Source organism: Danio rerio, chromosome 7 (genome assembly GCF_052040795.2).
Source record: "Danio rerio strain M-AB ecotype USA chromosome 7, GRCz13ab, whole genome shotgun sequence".
Classification (NCBI taxonomy): domain Eukaryota; kingdom Metazoa; phylum Chordata; class Actinopteri; order Cypriniformes; family Danionidae; genus Danio; species Danio rerio.
In genome coordinates this window covers 14,763,960-14,785,930 of record NC_141027.1, presented here as the reverse complement: position 1 = coordinate 14,785,930, position 21,971 = coordinate 14,763,960, and the positions used below count along the sequence as shown (strand labels likewise).

At 36.0% G+C, this 21,971-nt stretch overlaps 1 protein-coding gene and 1 long non-coding RNA gene across 6 annotated transcripts in view; one reads left to right on the top strand and one right to left on the bottom strand.

The window, feature by feature from the left end:
- LOC147835935 (uncharacterized) overlaps positions 1–21,971 on the top strand; it is a 379,840-nt gene that overhangs the window by 194,831 nt on the left and 163,038 nt on the right. The gene's annotated exons all lie outside the window — the stretch shown is intronic.
- ntrk3b (neurotrophic tyrosine kinase, receptor, type 3b) overlaps positions 1–21,971 on the bottom strand; it is a 296,050-nt gene that overhangs the window by 153,438 nt on the left and 120,641 nt on the right. For all 5 annotated transcript variants that reach the window (XR_015495428.1, XR_015495429.1, XM_087260709.1 and 2 more), the window contains exon 5: positions 1,446–1,600. Coding sequence is in view for 3 of the 5 variants with exons in the window: in XM_087260709.1 (XP_087116835.1) it covers positions 1,446–1,600 (155 nt within the window). In the remaining 2 variants the exon portion in view is untranslated. The remainder of the gene's footprint in view (positions 1–1,445; positions 1,601–21,971) is intronic.

The window sequence follows — 21,971 nt, the reverse complement described above, 5'->3', positions numbered from 1 at the left end:
GAAATGTTTACTTTAGTGCATCATGTCATCAGCTGCTCAATACAATTGGTGTAGAATTAAAGAAAGAGGTGCATGATGCTTGCAAAGCAGATGACATTACAGGTATAAAATTACAATTTAAAATAGGATTGTAATTGTATTTTTAATAGGAAACTTATTTTCAGTAATGGTTATAGTTTTTTTAAATGGTAAACAATATTGAAGGAAGACAGCTGGAGAGCCACGTATTTTTGGTCAAAGAGCCACATGTGGCTTAAGAGCCATAGGTTCCCTACCACTGCTTTAGTGCATTTAGTTAATGTGCAGAAGGCATATTTAGGTAATATTTATAAGATTTAGGTTGTGACGTCAGGTGACCAAAATTCAACATCTAGCCAGCATCTGAGGACAACGTTATTTTAATGTCCAATTACGACGTTTAATGATGTTGATGTTTGCTTGATTTTAGGTTGTTGATTTTAGAAAGTGACCAAAATCCAACGTTGAGCCAACATCTTGAACCAACATCAAACACTGACATTCATTCATCAGATATGGCAACTAAAATCCAGCATCTGATAGACGTCTTAGTGGTAACGTCCACACATCGTCAAGCTGTAACACCGTTAGATGTTGATATTTCATTGATTTTAGGTTGGACATTGATGTCGGCCTGATGTTGGGTTCTGACGTCAACCCAATTTTCATTGCCAAACAAGATGCAACGCCCCCGTGACGTTAGAGAACAACATCAATCTGATGTCATGTTGACATCTTGTGCCTGCTGGGCATTTAAGACCTTCATACAGTAAACATCTGTCATCTTCTCCTCAGTGACAGGCATATAAACAGTCGCTGGGTCATTGCGTGTGATGATTTTAGACGTCGTCTTGAACACTTTTAATGCTTCCAAACAAACTGCTGCAATTATAATGTCTTGAGGTAGTTTATTATGAGGCGATTTACTTTCTATGTGCGATTTGACTGGACAGGATTTCATCTGCATCTTCCTAATAATGTAGATGTTGGACTGAAGCAGCTAATATTCATGTACAATGACGAAGTGCAGGGGGTCGCTGAAGAATTACTGATTTCAGCTGCTGTCTGGGCTTTCACTGCCTTTCTACACCTCCCTTTCTTCATGGCTTCAATACTTTTTCCCTGCATCATTTCATTTTATTTAAATGCATAAAAAAATGCTTATTGTAATAATTCATGATTAAATATTACATTTGAATGCATGTGATCTCGATTTTGCATGTAAAAAAGTTTTTCTATTCAGTACAATGACAAATCATTGCACCATTTCCTTCATTAAAAGTGTAGGACAACTAACTTAATCTTCCCTAATACTGCACCGTAATGTGAAACAATCATTGCATAATACAAATATTTTAACCTCGCATAACAATATGTAGCGTGAGCTTGGCCTACAGCTGTATTATGTCAGAAGATGCATGTCTTACCACAGTGTGCGATGCTCATTGATCTCAGGCTAATCTTGGATGCGCCGTCTTTGCAGTAGAGTTGCTGGGTGTGCAGACCGGCTTCACCTCGCAGCCGCCACAGCTGAATCCATCGAATCTTACAGCCGCAGTCAAAGACAACCCCCTCCAGCCTCCTGTGTCAACAACACACAGCCAACGGTTATTATGCAATCCCCCTACACTGCCATCTTCATGCAGATGAGCATAAAAAATCAATGAAACCCAGCCTGCAGTGGGTTCACATAGTAATCGTATTAAATAGTGACCGGACTCTGATCCAAAATCGCAGGCTGCTCTATGGGGTGTCTTTAAAAAAAAAAAGTATTTGCTAACTGACTGGGTTGTCTTTAACATTTCACAACATGCAATGCACACCGATATATTCATGGCGCATACATGATGCATTACATACAAGCACGGCTATTTACATTTCAAAGCTGTAAAACTGGCAAGTGCACAAAGCACACAAATCCCATTCCCAGAAGCGACACTCGAGATTCAGTTACTAAAACAGTTACAGATTAGTAAACGTACATGTAGAAACATGTCGTTATTCTCTGAAAGCCTTTTTATTGTTATTAATACATATTTCTGCAAAATCTCACGTCAATTCATAACTTTTTAATTGACTCTTCGCTAAGCCACACCTGAAAACCGCCACACACCAATTGTGGTTTAGCAACCATAGCTACTGTCAAGCTTTCAAGCGAGGGAAACAAGCCGAAGTGTTGTGCATAGGGATTGTGCAAATCTGATACTCGGTATCCTAATAGTTTGGACGGCGTGAGGGATTTTTTTTCCTTTCCAAAACCTAAAACCCAATGGGAAAAATGCCAGTGTGGATCAAGCTCTGTGAGGGGCGCTGAAAGAGCGGAGTTAAGTTGGTTTTGTTTTTGATTTTCCTGACACATTCAGTGATAGACGGCAATAACTCGCACAACTCTTACCCTAAAAAGCCCTTATAAAAGCTGTAAGAGCGAGCACAATCCAGTCATATTTCCGTCTGTTTCAAGCTACGAATATTTCAAATTACATATCAGCACAACAAAACCGAGATGTGATCACAATCTGAGCACTTGCGATCACCCGCAGCTAATCAGTTTACCCCTATGTCCATGTCAGAGCTACAATTCACCGATGTTTTCGTCTTGTCTTTTAGAGATTTAGTTATTGGTGAAGACGTTACACCGGGTTAGTGTCTGCTTTTATATTTGGTGTTGGATTAATATTTGCTGGTAGGGAAAATCTGTTCACTTCTGCTATTTATACTTTGATTTGCATTCCAATTTATTATTTTTTTTCTTAACTGCAAACTAGAATAGAAACTGTATAAAGAACACAAGCATACAGAAAGTTATAGGTACTGTACATTGTTATGGGTCAATGATGCTAGCATTTTGCACAAATGCATCAATTTTGGCTTTCTGGCTGTTCGTTCTATGAATGAATTATGTAGAAGCATTGTACATGTGTGTGTTTCCTTGTCGGTTAGTAACGGTATATTTCATTGCACAACAATAGTCTATCAGGCTTTTTGGCTTAAATAGAGAAATTACGGTTTCATTTGTTATAATTAGATTATTTTTAAATTTCACCTCTCCTGCTGTGTATGAACTAAGCTGTTGAATGGTTAGCGTATGAGGTGGCTAGGCTAATCTAGCTTCAATTTGATTAAATTATTGTCTAATCAGTTGCCTATTATGTCGTGAGTATACCCCCTTAATGCATAGTGCAGTGCTTTCTTGTCTAGCTTTCTCCCATATCTGACCTGTTCCCCAAAAATGACTGAATATATCCCTGAGAATGCACAAGAAAAGCATGAAAGCTTGACAAGCGTAACAACAGTTACTAAGGAGTGTGAAACATAGCAAAGGGTCAATTAGGTGGCTTTTTCGTTTTAATCTATACAATCCAGTGTTCAACGTTAAGTTCAAATTTTTACTTGCCTTGTTACAATTTTCAATTTTCACTATATATATATATATATATATATATATATATATATATATATATATATATATATATATATATATATATATAAATTAGAAAAAATAAATAAATAAAATAAACATATATATATATATATATATATATATATATATATATATATATAAAATATATATATATATATATAAAATATACATATATATATATATATATATATGTATGTATATATATGTATATATATATATATATATATATATATATATATATATATATATATATATATATATATATATATATATATATATATATATATATATATATGTTTATTTTATTTATTTATTTTTTCTAATTTATATATATATATATATATATATATATATATATATATACAAATGTTTATTTTTTTTTTTCTAATTTAGTCACACCACAATTCTTTCTCATAGCCTCATTTCAGTTGTCAAGTTTTGTAAAAATCTATAATAAAATCAATCAATCTATTAAAAAATTACAAAAATAAATAAATTTAAAAATAAATAAATTATATATATATATATATATATATATATATATATATATATATATATATATATATATATATATATATATATATATATATATATGTATATATATATATATATGTATGTATATATATGTATATATATATATATATGTATATATATATATATATATATATATATGTATATATATATATATGTATATATATATATATATATATATATATATATATATATATATATATATATATATATATATATATATGTATATATATATATATATATATATATATATATATATATATTTTATTTATTTATTTTTTCTATATTATATATATATATATATATATATATATATATATATATATATATATATATATATATACAAATGTTTATTTTTTTTTTTCTAATTTAGTCACACCACAATTCTTTCTCATAGCCTCATTTCAGTTGTCAAGTTTTGTAAAAATCTATAATAAAATCAATCAATCTATTAAAAAATTACAAAAATAAATAAATTTAAAAATAAATAAATTATATATATATATATATATATATATATATATATATATATATATATACACACACACACACACACACACACACACACACACATATATATGGCTAGAATTATGCATTATAGGCTTAACTTATAGAGAGAAATGACAGACAAAACAAGACTGCAGTCAGATTATAAAAGAGATGTTGATCTTTCTTGGTGTCAGTGGAGAAAAGAACAAAACAACAGGCCTAATACAAAATACTATAAGATTAAATATTGAAAAGGCAGTTCATTCCGCTGTGACTACCCCAGATTAATAAAGGGACTAAGCCGAAAATAAAATAAATAAATGAATAAATATGGAAAAAATATCAGATGTTTTTTTTTTTTTTTCCTGGGTCCATTTTCCTTTTTTCGATAAACAGCATTCAGTAATATTTCAGCGTGCTTTCACTTTCGTATTTGACATGAAACACTCATAATTCTTAAGGCTGAGAATCAATGTTAAGTTCTACCTCCCTGACTCTATCCCTTCTTTCTGCTTCATAGCCATGCTTAGTCAAAATAAGATTATTTTTATATCATAAGCTTCAGCTTTGTCAACTTGCAAAACTCGCTGCGTGTCGACTCCCCGTGTCATAAAAAAAAAAAAAACAGAAAAGGCCTTTACTCCAGTTTCACAACACATGAGCAGCGGATATTTTATTGGCGTGCTTGTAAACAAGAGCAGGAGCAGCACGTGCGGCACGCAGGAGTAGTTTTATGTATGCATAAGTCAGTTTACTTTTACCAGCGTTGTTTTGGTTGCACATAGAAAATAATGTGCGTACAACTTGCGCGTGCGAAAGACACCACATGTGATTGGCCTCTAACATATTTGTTCTGAGTTTACCACTCTAACTGAAAACATTTGCATAAAGTAAGTGTCTCTCAAAGCTTACTGGGGCACAGATGATTTTTACTGAAGCATGGTTGTTTTGTTTTTTTGCATCGTCTCCCTCTGCTGCCCCCAGCAAGATACCGCCCTGGGCGATCACCCATATTGCCCATGCCTAAATCCGCCACTTATTGATCTAATTTCATTCAGGCGATCTCCCACCGATTGATTTGTCGCGGTTTTGAGCGCGATTGCAGGATTTACATGTGCCAAACGGACCGCACTAACTGGGTAAATGAGACCGGTTACAAAACAAACACCTAGGTGTGAAAGCACCCTATTTGCATGCAATTGACAAATCATTGACAAAAACCAGATCAGGCCAGTAGCAATTCAGTTTTTTTATTTATTTACAGTTTGCTTTATATTTAATGGTATTACGTGATTTGTTAATTGCATTTAATAGACCCCTTCAATAAAACATTTGCAGTGGGTTTGTAAAAATTGTCTTTAATACCTTTAATTTTTGTTACATTTATATGTTTAGTAGATGCCACCGGTATGCATAATTGAATCGTTGAATTATTTTGCAACACAATTAGTGCACTTAATTGAATTAGTTTTACTGATGCAAACATGCTTAAGCACAAAGTACACTTCAGTTTTTATGTGAGCAGTAGGATATGGTTTCAATGGGCAACTTGCAAATTTTATTGCTGGAGTAGTACACACAATAATATGTACACCACCTGATTTTCATGCAGATTTGAATGCGAACTCGAAGAAACTGCAGTTTTGTGACAGTCTTGTATGAAATAAGGACCTGGTCTGATTACTAAAAGCCCATAGGTTTCCCACATGGGAAGAATCATAAGCATTTACTATAGTGCCCTTGAGAAACGCAAATAACCATAGGCTGCTCCATGGGGTGTCTTTGATAAAATGCATTTACTAATTGACTGCACGGTATTTACCATTCCATGACACGCAGTTCACACGAGTGTTTTGTTGACTGCATCTCACATACATGATGCATAACATGCACAGCATTACAAGCACGGCTATTTACATTTCAAAGCTGTAAAACTGGCAAGCGCACAAATCCCATTCCCAGAAGCGACACTCAAGAATTAGTTACTCAAATGTGGTGATGTAGTAAAGTTTATACAAAAAAAAAGAAAAATAATTAAAATAAATTGTCTGAAATCATTTTGACTTATATGTATAGAAGTAAACTAATTAGTAATCGACTGCTTCAAATGTTATGCAAAGTCACGTAAAAAAGTGTTAGTTAACATTTCTGTATTCTGTGAATCATTCCATAGCATTATGGGGTGGCGCAGTGGATAGTGCTGTCGACTCACAGCAAGAACCCAGTCAAGGTTTGAGCCTTTCTGTGTGGAGATTGCATGTTCTCCCCGTTTTGGCGTGGTTTTCCTCCAGGTGCTCTGGTTTCCCCCACAGTCCAAAGACATGCGCAATTGGTGAATTGGGTAGGCTAAATTGTATGTAGTGTATGAGAGTGTATGGGTGTTTCCCAGTACTGGGGTTGCAGCTGGAAGGGTATCCGCTGCGCAAAGTATATGCTAGATAAGTTGGCGGGTGATTCCACTGTGGCGACCCCTGATTTATAAAGGGACTAAGCCAAAAAGAGAATAAATGGATGGATGAATGAATGAATGGCATTATGAAACCTTGATCTGTCGACTTTTTAATGTTTCGAATTCAGTTGATTAATAGTTGGATAAGATGATGGATGGATGGATGGAATGAAGGATGGACAGAAGGAAAGAAGGATGGATGGATGGATGGATGGATGGATGGATGCATGGAATGATTTAACAATAAATAGATGGATGGAAGGAAGGATGGATGAAAAAAATTGATGGATGGATGAAAGGAATGATAAATGGATGGAACAATTTAACGATGGATGGATGGATGGATGAAATGAGGTATGAATGGATGGATCAAAGGATCGATAGATGGATTGAACAATTTAACAATGAACAGATGGAACGATGGATGGATGGATGGAAAGTTGGATGGATCGAACCAAAGATGGATAGATGGATGGAATGAAGGATGGATAGATGGATGGAAGAAAGGATGGATGGATGGATGCATGGAATGATTTAACAATGAATGGATGGAAGGAAGGATGGATGAAACAAATGATAGATGAATGGAAGGAATAATAATTGGATGGAACATATTAACGATGGATGGATGGATGGATGGATGGATGGATGGATGGATGGATGGATGAAATGAGGGATAGATGGATCAAAGAACAGATAGATATATGGAAAGTTGGATGGATCGAACTAAAGATGGATAGATGGATGGAATGAAGGATGGAAGGAATGATGGATGGAACAATTTAACAATGGATGAATGAAAAAATAAATTGGATGGATGGAACGATTTAACAATGGATGGAACGTTGGATGGATGGAAAGTTGGATTCATGGAATGAAAGATGGATAGATGTATGGAATAAAAGATGGATGGAAGGAATGGACGGAACGATGAATGGAACAATTTAACAATGGATGGATGGAAAAATTAATTGATGCAATGAGATGGATGGAAGGATTTAACAATAGATGAATAGAGCGATGGATGGATGGATGGATGGATTATTTCTGTAAAATAATAAAAAAGCACGGATACTTTATTACCTGGATTAATTCTCTGGTACTTTTACTCTGAACACCAATCCAGACAAAAGATTACTTCAAAAATGTCAATTCAATACTATTACATTTCAACAAAAGCAGCTTTTCTCAAAATATTTCAAAAGTCCCATAATATTATTAAAAAGCATAACTAAACAAAAAAAAATTAATCACAAATTACGGAAAGCTGTTAATAGAAGACATATTTGTTGCAGTGTGGTGCCTGGAAACTTGCTTTTATGTCGAGGATCATGTTCTATTATATAAACACATTTAGAATGTACCTTCTAACCTGAATAATCTCTTCCATGAAGTGCATATATTATGCTCACAAATATGTGCAATATCATACAAAGCCACACTTAAAGAGCTGATGCTGATTACTGAAAAAACTACAACATTTCCATTAAAAAGCACAGTGGCAGTGGCTGAACGGCAAGAACGACGAGGCGCTCACTACGTGATGAACTGTATATCATTACCCACAGGCTTTGATCCCAGCGTGAAACTTTAGTCCATTAATCTGCACGCTCGGGTTAGAAAATACACCACTGTATGTTTTCAGATCCCTTCATTATTTTGCAAATCCCTTTCTGCCAACCTGCACAAGTCAGGTCACCCGCGAGAACAAACGCATCTGTAAGACATGGAACGAGAATGGCCAAAGTAATCGGAAGATACAATTATGAAGTATGAAGTTGCTAGAGAGTCGAAGAACAACAACAGCATCAACAAAAAGACGAGATTTGTTCTCTAAGTAATTACTTGTGCTTTGAGCTTAAACTCAGGCATCATTTACGCTGCCAGGAATAACTCAGCGGTGGCCAACGGGGGGCCTGACTATCATCAGCGATGATTGACAGCCCGTAACATCATTATGCACGCTGATGAGGTTTAGTTTGTGCATGTGCACCTGAAAGCTATTGAGCAAGACTACAAGACGCAAACTCTTCTGAATGTAATGGAATCATTTTCATTTGAAGAATAGAACAAAACATAGAGGTGCTGCAGTAGAAAGAGGGATCTAAACCATACTTCAGTTCCAGATTTAACAATGGACGTCAACTTTTTTTCGAATGTTACCTTTCATGTATGTCTGCTGTTGCAGTTTTTGAATGTAAAAGGTCTGAAACACTATAAATGGAGTTACTGTCTACCAAAAGAGAACAAGTGAACCGTAATTACATCACAAACCCCCCTAAATTTGGCCTAATGGAACAATGCAAACTCCATTTTTGCAAAAACTGCACAAAGTTTGCACTTAACCAGACTGAACAACAAGTGTTTGGGTACATGTTTTAAAACATATCTCTTCTATGTTTCCTGTTGGTGCTCCGGTTACCCCCACAGTGCAAAGACAAACACTTTATGGGAACTGAATAAGCTAAATTGGCAGTAGTGTATGGGTGTGTGGGTGTGTGTGTGTGAATGTGAGAGTGAATGGGTGTTTCCCAGTACTGGGTTGCAGCCAAAAGGGCATCCGCTGTGTAAAACATGCTGGATAAGTTGGTGGTTTATTCTGCTGATAAATAAAAGGACTAAGCTGAAGGAAAATGAATGAATGAAATGACACTTTACTCGAAGGGGGTGTTCATAAGACATGAAACCTTTATAATCATGACACGAATGGGAATGAGATTGTATGTATGGCTTATGGCAGCTGTCGTTAAGTGTAATTCACTCAGTCATGACATTTTAAATGCAAAGATAACTATTTGTTATGACATCTTGACATAAATACATCACAACTTGCTTTTGGCTATGTCATGACAACTTGACATTACCACACAGCAAAACTTGTCATAAATCCGTCATAAACATGATTGTCAATAGCCATTATAAGTATGTCATGAATTTTAAAATAGTGTTGTTAATGTTTTTGTTAATGCTTTTTTTAACCACATTTAATTCAAGCTCATTCTGAAAATGTACCCCTATATACATTTCTGGAGAGCGCCGAATACGTCCCAGGAAGTCAGTTATTTCTCTTGCAAGTGCCATTGACCCTGTACTACTTGCGTAAATCCACCAGACTGACTGACTGACCAACCGACTGGTTCCTGGTTGGATGGATGGATGGACGGATGGAATAAAGGATGGATGGAATGAGGGATGGATGGATGGATGGAATGAAGGACGGATGGATGGATTAAACAAATGATGAACGGATGGATGGATGGATGGATGGATGGATGAATGGATAGATGGATGGATGGAATAAAGGATGGATGGAATGAGGGATGGATGGATGGATGGAATGAAGGACGGATGGATGGATGAAACAAATGATGAACGGATGGATGGATGGATGGATGGATGGATGGATGGATGGATAGATGGATGGATGGAATGAAGAATGGATGGATGGAGGGAACATGGTATAGATGGAATTATTTAAAAAAGAATGGATGGATGGAATGATGAATGGATAGAATGTTTGGACGGATGGATGGATGGATGGAATGAAGAATGGATGGATGGAGGGAACATGGTATAGATGGAATTATTTAAAAAAGAATGGATGGATGGAATGATGAATGGATAGAATGTTTGGACGGATGGATGGAGGGACAGAGGGAATAAAGGGTGGATTGACGAATGGAATGAAGGATGGATGGACTGAGGGATGGATGGATGGATGGATGGATGGATGGAATGAAGGACGGATGGATGGATGGAACAAATGATGAACAGATGGATGGATGGATAGATGGATGGATGGAATGAAGAATGGATGATTGGAGGGAACATGGGATAGATGGAATTATTTAAAAAAGAATGGATGGATGGAATGATGAATGGATAGAATGTTTGGACGGACGGACGGACGGACGGACGGATGGATGGATGGATGGATGAAATGAAGAATGGATGGATGGAGGGAACATGGGATAGATGGAATTATTTAAAAAAGAATGGATGGATGGATGGATGGATGGATGAAATGAAGAATGGATGGATGGAGGGAACATGGGATAGATGGAATTATTTAAAAAAGAATGGATGGATGGAATGATGAATGGATAGAATGTTTGGACGGATGGATGGAGGGACAGATGGAATAAAGGGTGGATTGACGAATGGAATGAAGGATGGATGGACTGAGGGATGGATGGATGGATGGATGGATGGATGGAATAAAGGACGGATGGATGGATGGAACAAATGATGAACAGATGGATGGATGGATAGATGGATGGATGGAATGAAGAATGGATGATTGGAGGGAACATGGGATAGATGGAATTATTTAAAAAAGAATGGATGGATGGAATGATGAATGGATAGAATGTTTGGACGGACGGACGGACGGACGGACGGACGGATGGATGGATGGATGGATGGATGAAATGAAGAATGGATGGATGGAGGGAACATGGGATAGATGGAATTATTTAAAAAAGAATGGATGGATGGATGGATGAAATGAAGAATGGATGGATGGAGGGAACATGGGATAGATGGAATTATTTAAAAAAGAATGGATGGATGGATGGAATGATGAATGGATAGAATGTTTGGACGGATGGATGGAGGGACAGATGGAATAAAGGGTGGATTGACGAATGGAATGAAGGATGGATGGACTGAGGGATGGATGGATGGATGGATGGATGGAATGAAGGACGGATGGATGGATGGAACAAATGATGAACGGATGGATGGATGGATAGATGGATGGATGGAATGAAGAATGGATGATTGGAGGGAACATGGGATAGATGGAATTATTTAAAAAAGAATGGATGGATGGAATGATGAATGGATAGAATGTTTGGACGGACGGACGGACGGATGGATGGATGGATGGATGAAATGAAGAATGGATGGATGGAGGGAACATGGGATAGATGGAATTATTTAAAAAAGAATGGATGGATGGATGGATGGATGGATGGATGGATGGATGGATGAAATGAAGAATGGATGGATGGAGGGAACATGGGATAGATGGAATTATTTAAAAAAGAATGGATGGATGGAATGATGAATGGATAGAATGTTTGGACGGATGGATGGAGGGAAGAATGGAATGAAGGATGGATGGACTGAAGGATAAATAGATAGATGGAATGAAGGATAGATGGATAGAAGGAACGATGGGTGGATGGATAGATGGATGGATGGAATGACTACTACTTTAATAACTGTAATAAACTTGATAGATTTGCTAATTACTGATCAAGATTTATGTAATATTCTGCAAAATTTGCATAATCACGATTGCTTTATAAGCAGCTAATAAGGTATGTGTGAAATCAAAATTTACAGCCAAAACATTATCTATCTTTATTGATGAGCACATTGCTATTATTAAAGTAAACAATTCATTTGTGCATGTTGATGCGCTGAAAAAAGTTATTTTGGTAATCTTCAATCAAATCTGGTTATTTGCTTTCACATTTGAATAGGCAGTTATTTTCTGTTGACGTCAGTTTGACAGCTTCATCCGCAATATTCCACATATTCAATAACCACACCCCTTTACCATTAGTTTGCTTTGAGGGAATGATGCTTAAAAAGAAAGCCCCGCCCCTACTCAATATTCTGTTTCAGTTGGATGTACATCAGCATACTGAAATGAAAGTATTCTCAGCTTATTCAGATCAAATCCTTAAACCAACCATTTCAGGCATTATAAGAAGGGAAGCTGAAGCTGTAATGTATATATACTGTAAAACATTGCAGTTTTGATGGGTCTAAACTTATAATAGGAGACAAACAAAGGCATCTTTGCAGAAGTGCAGATCCAACACAATACCAAAAAATTCCATCGAGAACCGCTGATTTAAAGGATAAAGTCCAAATTCGCAATTCTTTCAGCAAATCTTCAGGCTGATATTATATTATAGTGACTGTTAGGATGGATTTACTTGGTCTGAAAATCAATAACGCCCATGATTCTTTTCTAGCTTTGAAGATTACGCCATTATCACAGCACCAAAGCAACACCATTCATATCCATAATGCACAAATTTGTTCTGTTAAGTTTAAATTAGTTTGTTTACAAAGTATATTCAGCGGAAATGAATGCTATTTTGTTGCCTTTTCTTACTTTACAAAGAAAATAATAATACACACTTTGATCAGTATTGTTTGCATGATTGAAAATCTGCGGAAAGAATGACTATTATGCATTTTTGAATCTAATTGGCTTTAATGACTGTTTTGCTGAATGGAGGGTAAAAAAACATCCTTTGAACCATTTTATAAATGCATATTTTCTGTTATAACAGTCAAAGGAAATGTCATTTTAGCCTATTAGTCATACACAGTTCAATTTAGAATTATTAGCCCTCCTGAATTGTTAGTCCCCTGTATATTTTTCACTTAATTTCTTTTTAGTGGAAAGAAGTTTCTAACAAGTTTCTATACATAATACTTTTTATTTATTTATTAATTATTTTTTTATTGTATGTCCAAATTCACAAAATATTAACATAAAAATGTATAAACGTATAGCAGAGAGTGTACAGTCTTGAGAGTGGAAAGTAACATAAATTAATGTAAAAAATAAATAAATAAATAAAAACATCTTTAAGTGTCTTTAAATGTGGGTTATAACATTCATTCATTCATTTTATTGTCGGCTTAGTCTCTTTATTAATCCGGGGTCGCCACAGCAGAATGAACCACCAACTTATCCAGCATGTTTTTACGCAGCGGATGCCCTTCCAGCCGCAACCCATCTTTAGGAAACATCTACACACACACACAGACACACACACACACACACACAAACACAAACATACACTACGGACAATTTAGTCTTCCCAATTCACCTGTACCGCATGTCTTTGGGGGAAACCGGAGCACCCGGATTAAGCATTGCACATTCTATTCTATATGCACAACATTTTGGCTTGTTTCCCTCACTCGAAAGCTTGACAGACCTCCTGCACGTATGCGGTTGCTAAGCCACGATTGGTGTGTGGCGGTTTTCAGCTGTGGCTTAGCGAAGGGTCAATTATAACAATGAGTTTACTGAGCGTATCATATATATGACATATATAGTATTGGACGTTAAGCAAAGCACGTTAGACATGGAATGCGAAGTGAAACACGCCAACAAGGCATGGGTACACGGCTGAGTCAAGGATTCCCCCATTTATGAGATTTAGCTTGAGGTTTGAGGAAGAATAAGGTATCTATGATTTATTTAATTTGTTTGAGATTAATGTTTTATTTCGTTGATTGTTGATGTTTAGTGTTTCAACTTTCGAGATTCTTTTGTTTTTTAATAATAATAATAATTCCATCCATTTAGATAGCGCTTTTCTGGACGCTTTACACATTAAGGGGATCTCCTCATCCACCACCATTGTGTAGTATCCACTTGAATGACGCGACAGCAGCCATATTGTGCCAGACCGCACCCCGCTGATTGGTGGAGAGGAGACGGAGCGATGAAGCCAATTAAGATATGGGGCCAGTGGGCAACTTTGGCCAGGATGCCGGGGTTAAACCTTTTTAATGACCTCAGAGAGCGGTGTAACATCTCATCTGAAAGACAGCGCTCATTGAGCAGTATAGAGTCCCCTTCACTATACTGGGGCGTTAGGACCCACACAGACCGCAGGTAGAGTGCCCCCTGCTGGTCCCACTAACACCACTTCTGGCAGCAACCTAGCTTTCCCATGTGGTCCCCCATCCAGGCACTGACTGTGCGCAGCCTTGCTTAGCTTTAGAGTTGCAGAGAGTTAGCTGCCGGTTCTTACGGTGGTTTATGATGCTATATTGTGTAATGTTTTTTTATGGAAGGTGAGCAATAAATAAATCGTGAACCATCACTGAAAGAGCTGACCATTTTGACAGGAGGCTACTAGGTTAACTAGGTTAATTAGGCAAGTTATTGTAGGGTAATTAGCCAAATTGTTGTATAACGATGGTTTGTTCTGTAGACATTTGAAAAAAAAAAAATTGCTCAAGGGGGTTAATAATATTGACCATAAAATGTTTTTATTTAAAAATAAAAAACGCTTTCATTCTAGCCAAATTAAAACAAATAAGACTTTCTCCAGAAGAAAAAATATTGTAGGAAATACTGTAAAAAAATTCTTCGCTCTGTTAAACATTATTTGGGAAATATTTGAAAAAGAGCTAAGAGCTAGTAAGGGCTAATAATTTTGACTTCAACTGTACATAGGGTGTATTTAAAAAATGCTTAAATAATGAGCTATAATCTGCAACCCATAGCCAGTGTTGATGTCATTTCCTTTTAAAAGAAAATAACACTCAAGAGAGGCACTCAGATCGTATGCTAATGAAGCGAGATGTTTGTGTTGCCAAGTGTCCTTGAAGACAATGACTTTGTTGGATTTATTGCAATGCTTTCTTTCATTTTCATCTTAAGTACAGTTTAACCATGTGATCAATCACTTGGATGACACGTCATGCCAGTGCTGAATGTTTCTCCCTCAGATAATACAGGGCAACAAGAAGATTGCCGTATCTTACATGCTCAGATTGAACTCTCAAACAATTATAAATGAATGCATCACACAGACTGTTGTTCTGACGTTTAAAGGGATAGTTCATGCAAAAATTGAAATTGCTTATCACTTACTCAACCTCAGATCACTGTTTTTAATGCTGTTGCAATCAATCAGCCTTCGTCAGGACGTAAACGCACTGGGGTGCTGTTTTTGCACATGTCAGTGTTTATGAATAGATTACATCACAAAGAACATGCGTAATCTTGACAAACTATTGTAGCTCCACTTCATCTGCGGCCACTTCCTGTTTGTGCTGTATTTCAGCGAGAGCTCAGGCCATGCTTCCTTGCGAAGTATTGCCAGTTTACCAAGCGTTGTTCCAAGTGACTTTCATGACTGCTATCCTGTGTATGACTCTGCCTGCCTTGTTCACGTACCTTCTCTGTCTGTGCCCTTTTGATCTGTTTTGTACTGAGTGACAACGTTTACATGGACATCAGTAATCGAATTATTTGCCTTAATCTAATTAAGACAATTATAAGATTAAGGCGTTTACATGAGTTGCTTTTTGAATGTTTCTTTCATGATCGCGTTTTACATGTTATAGCACATACTTAGATTAATGTCATTGCGTCAGCACGCTATCCGCATTTCCTCAGAAGTTTCATGTAATTTCGTGTGTTTCATTATTAATTTGTCAACTTGAACTGTGGTCTGGCAGTTTCACTGTCATTCAGGGATGCCCCCCGTGACAAACGAGATATTGGATGCAACTATAAACTGCTGGAAGAGTTGTTTTAATGGAAGTTTATACCGCATGCTGAATGGAAGAAAAAAAAAAGCTCTGCATTTCACGAGGCAGGTGTCTGTAGTCTGCACTGACTAGATAGGTGCAAAGAGTGTCAAACAGCCGTGTGTGTGTGTGGACCATCCTGTCGCAAAACGCGGTGAAAAGCCCTACATGACGGTAATAGTTCGATTAAGGTGTTTACATGTCTGTAATGCACTTTAATAATGTGACTAAAATCTATATACTCCTCACGTCTTAATTTCATTTCTCTTTAGTTCGATTATGACCTTAATCTGATTAAATTAATCAAAAATCGCTGTTTACATGGTCGACTCTTAATCAGAGTATTGTCTTCATGGCATTAAAATCGAATTACTGGTGTCCATGTAAACGTAGTCATTGTTGTGTTACCGATTCTCTGCCTGCACTCATGCTACGTTTTCTGGATCTGCCCCTGTGTTTGTTGTTTGGATTGGACTGTTGCCGACTCTCTGCCTGTTTATTCATTGATGTCTCTTTTTAACCCTTTTATTAAACTTCTGCACATAGATTCTAACAAAGCCACAGCCTCCTCGTAACAACTATACATCAGTTTAAAGCTACAACCCTCAAGCGGCCATTGTAGCTAGTTGATTTTCAATGGGAAGCTTATAAAGAATGTATTTGCTAAAACGTTGTACTGAAAAAACGCTTATTAGATATAAAGTACATTTCATTGTAATGACAACACACACGTGCTTTCATTGCTGTACATCAGGGCTTATTTTAAAAAGGAAGAGTCCTCAGAACAACATCCAGTAGAAAACATTTAGTCCACCGACATAACAGTGTTGAATTATGGATGGTTATTCGTTTGTTAATGTCACCTATCCTCAGGAGACCTGTTGTTTACATCGTTTACGATGGTACTTATGTGCGAAAATGGTGTCTTTGTAGTAAAAAGCAAGATGATGTCATAGTTTAAAGTGTTACAAATAAGATGAAGCCACAAACTGAATGAAAAGTCAAAGTTACAGTTACTAAAATCTAAACAAAGCAGTCAAGTGTTTTGAGTTCTGCGTATGCTATCTGTGTGAGCCACGTTTAGCCAGTACCTTACTTTCTAGTTTGACTGGACAATTTAGCCAATGGGTGCATAATCTTCTGAAAATATGGTGATGTTTATTCATCTATTGGACATGTTGCTGTTTTATTGCTTTCGGTACACAGTCACTGGTTCAGTGTGACTGTCAATAATTAATTGTGCGTGACACACCTGTCTTACACAGTGTTTGGTCCTACACATCTTTATGCTAACAGTTCAAGTCAACGGCAGACCGGCTGGTTTGCAAAAAGGAAACAAAGATTATGCTCACAATATGTTTTTCTTTAAAGATTTATGTTAAAAGTAAAAAAAAAAAAAAAATATATATATATATATATATATATATATATATATATATATATATATATATATATATATATATATATATATATATATATATGCAGTTGAAGTTAATATTATTCACCCTCTGGTGAATTTGTTTTTCTTTAAATATTTTCCAAATGATGTTTAACAAAGCAATTTTTACAGTGTTTCCTATACTCCTTTTTCTTCTAGAGAAAGTCTTTTTTTGTCTTTTTTTTGGCTAGAATAAAAGCAACTATTATTTTTTTAAACTGGTTTAAGGTTAATATTATTATCCCTCTTAAGCAATACATTTGTTTGATGGTTTAAACAACAAACCATCGTCATACAACGACTTGCCTGATTACACTAATCTGCCTAATTAACCCATAGTGTGACTTTAAGCTGAGTCTTGAAAAATATCTAGTCAAATATTATTTATCGTCATCATGGCGGGAATAAAATAAATCAGTTGTTAGAAATGAGTTATTAAAACTAATATGTTCAGAAATGTGTTTTAAAAATCAGAAATTGGGGGGAAAATATAAAGGGGGGGGGGGGGGGTTTGGGGAATTAATAATGCAGAAGGGCTAATAATCTGACTACAACTGCATTTCTGTGAAAAGTTGAAAAGTTTTGTGTCATTCTTGTTTAATTAAAAATAATTCAAAGAAAAAGAGCCAGATTTAATAACCAGAACCATTATAGACTACAGAGATTTAATTTTAACATGTCACAAATTTTCGAGATCTACATTATAATTTTACCCTGACATTTGAAAGGTTATTCCTTGGAAATTAATACCTGTAATTAGCCCAAAGATTGCCAAAAGGTTGAGCCAGGTTGATCTTTAGATATTGGCTCATAGTGGCACGTTTTAGAGATTCAAATGAAACAATATATGCATATATTTGGATAAAATACAAAAAGAAAGTGAAATAAAGTAAAAAGTGATTACTTACTTTACTTAAAAAAGTGAGTAGACCAGTAGTAACTTGTAACGGTTAAGTTGATTTAACTTATATTTTGTAATTACACGTATAGTTCATTTATTTAAAAATTTTAAGGCAATGGTTACATCGACTAATCATTTTAAAACCAAGAGGTTTACTTACTTCCTTTGAGTAAAGTCAACTAATTGTTTTTACAGTGTATTTGGTTCAACTTGATGACTTGGCTAAAATAACCAAACCTAAATTAAATAAAAACTACACAGGCATAAAAAAACCACACAAAAAAATTCATTCATTCAGTTTTCTTCGGCTTAGTCCCTTATTTATAAGCGGGTTGCTACAGCGGAATGAACCGTCAACTATTCCAGGATGTGTTTTATACAGTGGATGCCCTTCCAGCCGCAACCCAGTACTGGGAAACACACACACACACACACACACATACACAAATACACTATGGCCAGTTTAGTTTAGTCAAGTCACCTATAGTGCATGTCTTTGGACTGTGGGGGAAACCGAAAATCCAAAGAAAACCAACGCCGACACGGGGAGAACACGCAAACTCCACACAGAAATGCCAATTGACCCAGCCGGGACTCAAGCCAGTGACCTTCTTGCTGTGAGGCGACAGTGCTAGTCACTGAGCCACAGTGTTGCCCTACACTAAAAATAACAGACTTAAATTAAAATGAAACCAGTAAAAAAGAACTAATTAATATCACAGTATGATCTTAACTATGCTAAAACCAGAACTGCACACTTACTGTTGATAGCTAAATTATCAATATTTTATTATTTTATATTCAAATTATATATATATTTTTTCCTTTCAGAGAAAGTCTTATTTCTTTTATTTTGGCGGGAATAAAAGCAGTTTCATAGTTATTTTATTTTTTTTTAATTTTCATATTTATCATTATCGTCACTTTTCCGGACAGGTCTGTATGTGTGAACACACTCTTTTTGAAAATTCCGGTAAATTCGTTCTGGCTATTGTCCGGAAAGAGAAGTTGTGACATTACCGGTAATTTGCAGGAACGCTGCTCTGTGTAAACGCAGAAGGAAAATTGCTGGAAAGATCTCGCTCACGTCTAGAACGCGCTGACGTGAGACGTATACTCCAGCCAATCAGAACATTCAGACCCATTCACATCTGCGCTGTTTAAGAAAATAAAAGCCTTTGAATATTTTTCCAGACACATTAAGCTGCTAGATGTTAGTCAGATAACATTGCTATGCTGCTTCTTAATGCCAACTGTGTAAAATATTATCAACAAAAGGCTTATGATAAGCCGTTGTTTGTTTACCTTTAAGCTGTGCCTCCTTCAGTTGCTTAAAGTGTGTGCACGTGAAGCAGCCAGCGAGCGCCAGCACACACACATATTATGTACATCTCAACATGTGAAAGTGTTCCTCTATATGTTTTCATCAAAGTTGTTCTAAGTACTTATTTATCCTCAGAGTTTGTAATGTAGTCAAATGTTTACAAATACAAGCCCAGCCATTTAGAGCTCATTTCTGGTAAAAAAATGTCAGAATTTACCAGTATTTTGGAATGGATGTGTGAACACGTTTAGTAGTTTAAAATAATATAATGTATAAAAAATTATATATATATATATATATATATATATATATATATATATATATATATATATATATATATATATATATATATATATATAGATCTATAAAATAACAGAAAATGTACTGGCAGATTATTTCAAAGTTTTAGAACCATAATACACCAATTAATGCTGCACAATATTGGTAAAATCTTGAAATCTGAGTCTAATGCTGTGATTACACTAGACGTTGAACGCGCGGATAAATTGTGCTATTTGCACGTAAATAGCCGCTTGAACATTTGAGTTTACTGGCTTCATTCACACGTCAAACCCTGCTTTATTCGCGCATCAAATGCGCTACATTTGCACGTCAAATTCACTTCAGAACAGATGACCATTCGCGTGATAGACAGGGCTTCTGTCTACCCGGTGACTCTACCTTTGTTGATAAATGGCTTACGTGGATTTTAATGAGAGAATAAAATATGTTTATGTGCTTTATAAAGGCTAAAAAACAGTGTTGATGCGTTTAGGGCCGTGTCTGAGTCCCCTAGATCTGTTCAGAGGCGCGCCCAGCTCTGTAAGCTCATAAACTCCTCCAGAAACTTAACCTGGATGATGATGACTTGCAGCAGTGCTTCTGACTGAGCCGATCCCAGTTTGATGAACTGTTGTTGTGTCGGCTAGAGGATTTCCCTTGGAAAACCAACAACAGGCACTACGTCAAAATCATGCCCCCACAAGAGCAAGTTCCTGATTGGTTCAGATTTTTGAACTCGAGCAATTCACGTTGCGCCATTCACGCAATTCACGTCATTCCCGCCACGCCATTCGATGTCTGTTTGCTCGTTTGCATTGACTTAACATGTAAATCACTCGCACTTGATGCTCCTTCCACACAGCATAACAGTATTCAGGCACAGATATTGATTAATGTACCTATATTAATATGGCGACACAGTCGCTCAGTGGTTAGCACTGTTGCCTCACAGCAAGAAGGTTGTTGTTTCGAGTCCCGGCTAAGCCAGTTGCTATTTCTGTGTGGAGTTTGCATGTTCTCCCTGTGTTGGCGTGAGTTTCCTCCGGATGCTCCAGTTTCCCCCACAGTCCAAAGACATGCGCTATAGATGAATTGAATAAACTAATTTGTCCGTAGTGTATGAGTGTGTGTGTGTGAGAGAGAATGAGTAACATATGCTGGAATAGTTGGTGGTTCATTCCGCTGTGGTGGCCTCTGAAATAGAGACTAAGCCAAAGAAAAATGAATGAATGAACTGTTAAAAATGATAATAAAAATCGCATTTTTTAACCTTTTAAGTTTAAAAGTTGTTGGAAGGAGGATCCAGGTCGCATAATGCAATTCAAAGGCATAAATAAATGAGGAAAAAAATTATAAATAACAACATGAATTGCAAAATACAGAGAATTTAAAAAAAAAAATTTTGCAGTGTAATTATTAAAACTTATGTTTTAAAATGTGTTGAACAAAACTCTCTCCATTAAACATCTCTTGAGAAATACAAATGATAATAATAATAATACAAATTTCAAAATAAGGCTAATAATTTTACATTTAATTGTATATTTTAGTACAAAATTTAATCACTTTTAGCACTAAATCGTCCTGAAAGGATCTCTAACCCTCCCACCTGGTAAACATGTCTAATGCATCACAAATACGATTTTTGGCAAAACTAATTTCCTGGAGCAGCCATTTAGACGGATGACATGTGATGTTTATATCATCAACCACAATATCCACATGAGTGAGAAACAAGAAAAGACAGCATTGCACACACACAGTCCCGAAATCGTCATCTAACACATTCTGAAATGAAAGGCCCCTACA